Below are 9,299 nucleotides of genomic sequence, written 5' to 3' on the forward strand. Positions count from 1 at the left end.
TCTGCGTTAGTTTCCTTTCTCTTGGTATTTGCTGGAGTTCCCTGCAGTGGTGGGCAGTGGGAAAGTAGAGCAGTGAACAGTGACTGTGGTTTTCCAGCTATACCTTCTCTGGGAGCAGACTGGAGGGGATGCACTCACCAGGGCCCACTTCAGGGTTCCTGGACCTGGGCGAGGGCTGGGGGTGGTGGAGCTTTCCAGACTACCTGCTGACAACCCATCCAGGCATGACAGCCCGTGTAAGTAAGGCAGTAAGTCTGATGTGTTCAGCTGATGGTATCTTGTCTCCTGATGATGCTGAACTGTGTGTTTTGCATAGAGGAAGTCATGCTGGCTGAAGAAAACAAAAATTCTGGGACCTCAGCCTTGGAAGGTAAGACAAACAATACCCTTCTTAAAAATCTCACTACCCTTCCTTCTACCTGCCCGTAGCTGGAGGTTGAAACCCTTCAGCTGTGATGGGAGGTCTGGGGATACCCCAGCGGGATCTTCAGCCCAAGAGAGGAGTGTGGGGGGGTGAATTGATGGCATAACCCCCGAGACAATGTGGAGGCCAGGAGGTGTCTGGTTCCATGAAAGAGAGAGCTCTGGACTAGGGTCACCTGAGTATCTCTGCCTTACTACCAGACCTGAAATAGCTAAGTACTAATCACCATGTCCTGGTCCAATGAGCTGGCTACCAACAGAGTAGGTGGCCACATAGTTGGGCCACTGTGGCTCTAGCACCCATTCCTCTTCCCTTCCCAGTGCTCAGGCGAGCGACCATCAAAAGGAACCGGACAGATGCCATGAACCGTGACTCGAGTGATGAACACTGTGTTGATATCTCCTCTGTAGGCGAGCGGAGGCTGGCACAAAGAAGACCGCTTCATCCAACCTTGGGTCAGTAAAGTTTGCAGCTTGCTTCCTCAAAACTTCTGCCATCTTAATGAGTTGCCAAAGTCATATCCATCATGTGGAGAGTATCATAGATCAGCCATCTCTGCTAGTTTTGCAGCAAAGGGAGTAAACCACCTGCTGCCTCCCTGTGCCACATAAAAACTGCCTGGATAATTTGTGTCCCATAAAAGCAGTGTCTGTGAGCCATCTGTCCTGTCTCGTTGCAGGGAAGGCTGAGGCACTGAACTTCTCCTCTCGCCTTGACTGGCGCACTCAACTCCTTGTCCCCACTCTTTTCCTTTAGGTAACCCCTTGAGTCATTCTGGCCTCAAAGGCGCCAGAGTGGACGGTGCCTCCTACTTACGGCACAAGGAGCGACTCCTGCGCATCTCTGTTCGCCACATGGTGAAATCCCAGGTCTTCTACTGGATCGTCTTGAGCCTGGTGGCTCTCAACACTGCCTGTGTGGCCATCGTCCATCACAACCAGCCAGCCTGGCTCACCCACTTCCTCTGTGAGTCCCTGGGCTTCGTGTAGATGTGAGAGCCACTTCTTGCACCAGGGCATGTGGGGATGAATCCAATGAGAGACGTGCTGCTATCGAACTGGGTGGGGAATAACCTGAAGTACATTTGTTCACTGTTGATAACAAAGGACCACATACAGTTTAATTCAGCTTTGCCCTTGGCTTCATGGCCACTGATGGTTGTCTCAGCCCTGTGAACAAATATGAAGGAGTTGTACTGACCATATGCTCTTCAGGTCTGGTGTATTTATCAAGAGAGAGAAACAGACCTGAGTTGGGTTTATCCTAAAATTGTGAACAGTGGTGATGGAAAGCTTGCTGGAAATACATCTATGAATGCCCACAAGCAACTGCTGAAAAGGTGTAAATTTGCAGAGATGGGACTGGCTGTGGGAAAACCCCTGATTAAAGATTTGGTGCAGAGCATGGCATGGAGATCCCAAACTTGAAACCAGTTACTGGAGCATTCCCCAGCCCACTGTAGGCTATGGTACAAGGTCAGGTCTCAGAGGCAGTACACCCATGTCTGTTCTAGCGTGGTGCTAACTGCAATGCAGTGTGGTCAACCCCACAGCAGCCATGTTACCCCTGAGCTGCTGCAGTAGGGACAATGCTGCTTTCTCAGCCATATTATTCTTACTTACCTTGAAATTGTCCCTGTCAAGCAGTGGGCCTGTCCAAATCTTCATTAGCATGCTCAGGCCTGCTGGGATCCCAGCACGCCACAGTGTGGTATGGCAGCTGGTCATGGTGAGAAGCATCTTTTGGACAAGGTGAAGAGCCAGACTCTTGCCTGGTAATGTTCATGAAATAGCTGGAGAAGCTTTTCAGTGGCTCTTGGCTGTTTGGCTCAGTTTCCCTGGCCATGTTCCAGTTGTGCAATGATTTTAATCAGGTTGCTAATATTCCCCTACAGTGTCATGTGGTTAATATCTTTGCAGATGCCGTAACCACTGTTTGTAATGCTAAAGAGCTGCTCTGCTCCATGCTGGCTATCTCTGGTCTTCTCATACCCCTTGTACACTAATGCATCTACCCTGAATGATTAACTTGTGGGATTGATGCTCTGTTATATACAGTTTAGCTCCTCACAGACAAGCTTCCCTCATCCCAGACCCTTAAAGCTTGGGGAAGAGCATGGTCCTCGATTTGTCCCATCTCTGTGGTGTGCTGTATGGGCCACTGGTGGGTGTGTGCAGGATGCTCCACACAGCTCTGTGCCCCAGGGGTAGCGTGTTTGGGTTTTCTCTTTCAGACTATGCAGAGTTCCTGTTTCTTGGTCTCTTCCTCCTGGAGATGTCATTAAAGATGTACGGGATGGGGCCACGCCTTTACTTCCATTCTTCTTTCAATTGCTTTGACTGTGGGGTAGGTGTCCCCAGAGATGCTGTGGGTGCATGGGGAGATGTTTGGAAGGCATCTGCAGTGCAAAGCACTAAGGGGGAGAAGAATGGGATGGCCCTTGCAGTGGACAGGGGAGCCCTTTTTACCGGGATAGCCTGCCTGTGCCAGACTGAGACACCAGGTTTTGGGCAGGGTAGCGGGTGCCTTGTCTTCAGACATGTGAAGATTTCCTGCAACAGCCTGTCTGAGCCTGTCTTTGACTCATGTCTGCTTTTCAGGTCACAGTCGGAAGCATCTTTGAAGTGGTTTGGGCTATCTTCAGACCAGGAACCTCTTTTGGGATCAGTGTCTTGCGAGCCCTTCGTCTCCTGCGAATATTTAAAATAACCAAGTAAGTACTGACTGTCCATGCCTGTCACCCTTCAGCTCAGACTGTGTCTGCAGCCCAGATCCAGTTGCTCCTGTTATCCTATTAGCATCACTGCAAGTGCTCTAGCAATATCTGTTTTCTAGGTATTGGGCGTCCCTGAGGAATTTGGTGGTCTCACTGATGAGCTCCATGAAGTCTATTATCAGCCTCCTTTTCCTCCTCTTCCTCTTCATTGTAGTCTTTGCCCTGTTGGGAATGCAGCTGTTTGGAGGCAGGTAGGTCATTTTACATCTGGGGAAAAGGAATTTTTTTGGTGTTAAAGCCAAGCAATGACACCCTCTTAGATGCCTAGGAAGACTGTAGCCTTTCCCCTCAGTCTGCTGTTAACAGTGCTACTTCTCCCATACAGAGGTCCCCTGCTCAGTGGGTGCCTTTAGGCTGTGTGGGTCCTTCTGGCCAGTAGACCTTTCAGATTCTGGCACCAAACGCTCAGGAGACCTTCTTTAAAGTGGGGAAAGGTCCTCCTAAGCACAAGAGAGCTGACAGCACAGGATTCAGGGGTTTGATGTCCTTGGTACTCCAGCCCATTAGTGTCTTCTCAATTCCACTTCCAGATTTAACTTCATTGATGGGACACCATCAGCCAACTTTGACACTTTCCCTGCGGCCATCATGACAGTTTTCCAGGTAGGAGCTGAGCTGCAAAGGGGCACAACCGAAGGAACTTGGGACCACTGGTTTGCTCTCTCCTGGTTGGAAGGGGTTCTTTAAACCAAACAAGTTCCCCTCCATCAGCTGTTAGGATATAACTCACTTCCTCCCCCTCTTCTCCTGTATAACTAAGTGGATGGAAAGAGATGGAAACTCTTCTGAGGAGATCTAAATCCTCAGCAGTGTCCAACATCATCTCCCTCAAGTGCTGCAACTGCAGAATTCGGTTATCCACTGCACAGGACCTTTGTATTTGGCTCCTGCATGTTGGTGGGATAGATCAAGGGGGCCGTCCAGGTGATGGGAAGGTGTGGGTGACAGCTGCTGTGGTTTGCTTTCCTACAGATACTGACGGGTGAGGACTGGAACGAGGTGATGTACAATGGCATCCGCTCCCAGGGAGGCGTTCGCTCAGGCATGTGGTCCTCCATCTATTTCATCGTCCTCACCTTGTTTGGAAACTGTATCCACCTGGCTGCTGTGCTTTTATTGGAGACAACCCCATCTCATCACCCTCTCTGGGGGCATCCCCTTCCCCACCTACTGCTCCTACCTCCTTTCCCAACTGAGGGAGACACATCATAGGTGCAGCAGCCCTGTATATCCCAAATGCAGAGAAGGAGCTGTCTGGATGTGCACTGAGGGCTGTATATATGGGATGAGCGAGGAGTTTGTCCTTTTGGCTGCTCCTCACCAGCTGGTGAGGAGCCATCAGGGCCACCTTCATTTGGTGGCTGCAGACACACACGTCCTTAACACATGGCTTGTGCATCCTTAGCTGCTCGCAGATACTCTGCTGAATGTGTTCTTGGCCATTGCGGTGGACAATCTGGCCAATGCTCAGGAGCTCACCAAGGTACGTTCTTGTTGATCCCTTTATTTCTCTTGTGCAGAAACTGAAGGAGAGGGCCAGCAGGAAAGGCACCAGAAGCAGTGCCTGTGACTGTCCTTATTCTAGAGCCAGAGCCACCAAGTCCCTTAGCTCAGCCTACCTTAAAAAGAGGTCAAATTGGAAATGGAGGCTCTTTCTCCAGGTCAAATTGGAGGTCAAATTGGAAATGGAAGCTCTTTGTCCAGGAAGGTACTTAGGGTGCTCCCCTGAAACACAAACCCATGTTACTGGGCAAAGCCATTTAGACTTTGATTTAGGAAAGTGCTTAAACCTTCTAGTCTCTGCAGGAACACCCATATTTCCCATCAAGTGTGGCTTAACTATTTCTCCATTAAGCTTCCCAGTTTCATTTGCCTCCAGTCAGACCACAATAACTCTTACCTGTCTGACGGGATCTGATGCAGGGATGGTTATTTGCCAGAGTGCTCTGGAGATGTGGAGTGGGAAGGCTTTCCAGTAGTGGCAGTATTTATTATCTATCTACCCACAGGGCAGTGGACATGATTTAGGATGCTGTTTAGGATGGTGCTTGAGAAGGTTATTGGGCTTAGCTGTTTTTAAGACCATGCTGGGAAATATTTTGGGAATGCTAAAGTGTTGGGGCACCATCTGGATAATGGTGAGTTGATGAGAGCTGCAAGGGTCATTGCCACTCTTTAGAGTGAACCAGTGATTCCGTGGTGCCTGTTTTTTTGCAGAGCCCATGCCTATTACTCAGGTCCCTGAGGCTCACTGAGACATTTCCATGCCAGTGTAAATCTGACCCATTAGCAGCAAACAAAACAGGGCATGGTGTTTGCTGGCTTGGAGGGGTGTTGTGTGGGTCCCTGTCCTCCTGTGGTGGGTGCAGGTGGCACTGCCAGGGGCTGCTGGCTGCGCTGGGTGAGAGGGGTGGGGAAGCCCCATGGTGTACCAGCAGCATCAATTAAGAGAGTGCTGAGCTTTTGAAAAGGCTGAATGTGTGCTAATGACTCCTAATGACATTTTTTTTCTCCAGAGACATAACCATATTAATTAACGCAATACAGTCTCTGCCGGGGTCATTTGTGGATGTCTTGCCTCCCACTCCATTGGTGGATGCCTATCTCACCCCTGTGGCGGTGAAGAAGGGAGGGCTGAGCTGGTCTATGCTGTCTGGGGCTGTTCTAGTATGCACAGCCCGGCTCTTGTCTGGGGTGGGCTGGGTTCACTAGTTTAAGTAGCGCTGACACCTTCAGTAAGATCTGGTGTAGTGGGGAAGTTGTGTCCCCATAGCACAAGTTAAAGGCTGTCTCTGGAAGTACAGGTCCCCTTTCTCCTGCAGGCCTTGGCATCTGAGGTAGTCCCGTGCATCCCTTGCTGCCTCCAATGGCTGTACCTTTGCTTGAAACCCTAGCATCCAACTAAACACCTCTCCTCTTTCCTCTGCAGGATGAGCAGGAGGAAGAGGAGGCATTTAACCAGAAGCACGCCCTTCAGAAAGCCAAAGAAGTCAGCCCCATGTCTGCCCCAAACATGCCTGCTATCGAGTGAGTGACACCCCCAACTCCTGCTTACTCCAGTGCCCCCGCAAGCCCAGCTAGGCTTCTCTTCCCAGTGGAGAGCTGAAGTGGAGCCTGACATGGCTGGATGTGGGGGCTGCCACAAGAAAAAGAGGTCTCTGCACAGGGTGTCTTCCTGAGGATGGATGAAGATCTAGGAGCATGCTCCCTGTGAGCAGCAGTAGCTTCAGAGAGGTGTCAGAGTGGGGTCCAGGTCACCCCATAGGACCTGGAATTGCCCACCTCGGTGCTTGAGCATGGCAGAAATAAGCTAAAAGAGGCTTTCTGCCCCACATGTGCAGCTCAAACACTCAGGGCTGTGCTAGGGGTCGGAAAGGAGGTTGGGAAGGAGGAATGTATCTCAAGTTTTTCTTGAGGAAGGGTGATATTTGTTCCTGTTTCTTCATGGCAGAGCTGTGGGAGAGCAGCCAGGGCTGGGGGTGAAGGGAGCAGCAATGTCACAAATGTCCCTCAGGCTCTTTGCCTGGTAATGAATGCAGTTATGAGATATAGAGCAGGTTTACGAAACCAGGTCTTATGGTACAGAAATTTGATCTGGGCAAGAAAACATAGCCCCAAACCACATAAACCCCCAGCATGGTGTTAAGGGGCCTTGTATCTCTGTTTCAGCAGAAGAAAATTCTCTTTTTTCCTTTCTAGACACTTTTTTTCCCTTTTATTTTGCAGTGTCATATGGTCTAAATCACATAAAACTTTCCAAGTCAACATTGGAACGAGGCGTTTTGATTTGTTTCCCAAAACAGTACATTTCAGTATGGCTCAAAGGATTTTTTATTTTTTTTTCCTTTTTTTTATAGAATCCCTTCCCAGGGAATTTTAGGTTTCGTTATGCTTTGAAACTCAGCCAAGCTTGTACACAGCAGAATCTCTTGCAGATATACTGAGAGAAACTGCTGTCTTCAGGCGAGCAGTTGGGAGGTGTCGAAGGCAGCACTGGAATAGCCCCATCCCTGGCTTGGCTGCAGTGGGATATAATGGTCCCCCATCCTGCATACATCACACATGGTTTTAGGGGCAGCAGGAGCTGGGGGTACTTGTAAGCCCTGCCTGGTCTCCCAGGCAGCTGCAGATATTGCCCTGGTTTGGCAATGATGGGATGTTCATAATAAATCTGTGCCTGGCCAAGTAGTGGGGGGTGGGGGGTGGGGGTTACAGGCGAGATGGCAGAGTTTGTGTGTTGTGACTGTCTCTGGCTACCAGTGGGAACATGTCAGATAAAGCAAGGGAATAACAGGCTTTAGGATACAACAGAGGCTGGAGAATGGACAAATAGGAGAGAGAAGGAAGTGGAGATGGAATATATTGGGCACTAAAGGATTTGCCCATGCTGCACATCCCTGCTGGAGTTTTCTAGCCATTGTCAGATACAGCTGGTTTGGAAAACAAATCTCTTTAACCTTTTGTTATTGTTCTAGTGGCATTGAAATGGGAGGTATTGATATTCACAGATCTGTTTTCCAGCTCCTCCCCTTCATCAGGATGGATACTGTCAGGGGCAGGGAAGGGAGTGTGATGCTACAGGGGGCAACCATCTCCAGCATCAGGTCTGATGTGCTTTCATTGGTGCTACACTGATGCCAGCAGCCAAGGAAGGATGGTGGGGACATCACAAGAAGGGACAAACCAGAGCAGAGCTGGTACTGAAGGGCTGTTGGAAACTCAGAATGATGAAGGTCTCTGTGTTTGGGTGTGTGCAGACACAGATGGCTTCATTTCTATGTGGGTACCCAGCGCAGGCAGGTTTGGTACATGCATTCCTTCCTGCAGAGAGGTCCGACGGTGCTCAGGGATGAGTGCTCCCACGTGGCCAGGTTGGCGTGGGCAGCTGTGGTGCCGATCAGAGTATTGTATTTGTACATGGGTGCCGTTGGTGCAGATGGCTCGGGGCTGTTTGATGAGTGGGTGGCCAGATGGACGCATGCGGATGCTGTCATGTGTTATTGCCTAACGTGGTGCGTGGATTCATTTGAAGGCGCGGCCACTTGCTGCGGGTGCCTGCAACTCGCTCTCTGCCTTGAGCGTGGCACAAGGCTGTTCCCATGCACGTGGCCACAAGGAGACAATCACCAGTGTGACTCACCTGGGGGCTGAGGGTATCACAGGACGGCAGCGAGATGCCCCCCATCTCGCCTGCATGAGCTCTGCGTGCACGCAGGTGCTTGGTCCCATGTAGTTGGAATATATTTGCTTGCATGTCCTGCACACACACATAGCATTTGGAAAAAGCAAAACCTGTATATCACTGCATGGACATTTGCATATGCTCGGGGCTGTTTGCTTGGAGCTGTGCATATCTGAATCTCTTCTGAGCTGATACAAACCATAAAGCTTTCAATTGCCCCAGCTGCCTCAAGTCAGTGGGAGTGAAGGGCACCAAGAGCCGTGTTACGATTCTCTGTGTTGGGGCTGCTCAGGTGATGGGCTCTGTGGCATCTCAGCCCTGGGCTCATGCCTTGCTTTTCCTGGGGAGCTTCATGTTCCCCTCTGCAGTCTCAGGGCAGCATCAATCCATGGCAGTGGCTCTGAGCAGCTCGGGGCTGGCCTGATGCATTGCTTCCTCTTTCAAATTTCCATGTGTTGCTTGAGAGAAGTGAATTTGGAGCAGTTTGAAAGAGTCATTAAACATCCGGGGATGTACTGGGGCTTCTGAGGGGCTGCAGCCTGCACTGCGGTCCCTGTGCCACACCTGGCCGGTGTGGGGAAGGCTCCATGGCCCCCACAGAATGAATCGCAGCACGTGAGTGTAAGTGCCGGCAGCCCTGCAGGCAGCTCGTTGCCGGTGTGTGAGCACGTAAGTGCAGGGGGTTCACTGCTGGCTGCTGCGCTCTGGCATCCCAGCAGCCGGCGGCTGATAGGCAGAGAGATGCAGGCTGCCCGGCATGGGGGGACACCTCTCTGTATTGCCCACACGAGTCAAAGGAGGGGTGAAGAGGGAATTGAACCCATTTGTTTTTCCTCCCCAGAAGAGACAGGCGAAGGAGACACCACATGTCGATGTGGGAGCCACGCAGCAGCCACCTGTATGTGGGCCGGGGGGGG

At 50.8% G+C, this 9,299-nt stretch overlaps 1 protein-coding gene across 1 annotated transcript in view; it reads left to right on the top strand.

The window, feature by feature from the left end:
* LOC104404787 (voltage-dependent R-type calcium channel subunit alpha-1E-like) overlaps positions 1–9,299 on the top strand; it is a gene marked incomplete at its 3' end in the record, with an annotated part of 59,962 nt that overhangs the window by 14,762 nt on the left and 35,901 nt on the right. The window contains 11 exon segments of the mRNA XM_010013313.1: positions 317–370; positions 745–834; positions 1,181–1,390; positions 2,658–2,770; positions 3,025–3,137; positions 3,260–3,391; positions 3,731–3,803; positions 4,173–4,290; positions 4,616–4,683; positions 6,130–6,227; positions 9,224–9,280. Coding sequence (XP_010011615.1) covers positions 317–370; positions 745–834; positions 1,181–1,390; positions 2,658–2,770; positions 3,025–3,137; positions 3,260–3,391; positions 3,731–3,803; positions 4,173–4,290; positions 4,616–4,683; positions 6,130–6,227; positions 9,224–9,280 — 1,126 coding nt within the window.

The sequence above is a fragment of the Nestor notabilis genome, unplaced genomic scaffold (assembly GCF_000696875.1).
Source record: "Nestor notabilis isolate BGI_N333 unplaced genomic scaffold, ASM69687v1 scaffold7134, whole genome shotgun sequence".
In the NCBI taxonomy this organism is placed as follows: domain Eukaryota; kingdom Metazoa; phylum Chordata; class Aves; order Psittaciformes; family Psittacidae; genus Nestor; species Nestor notabilis.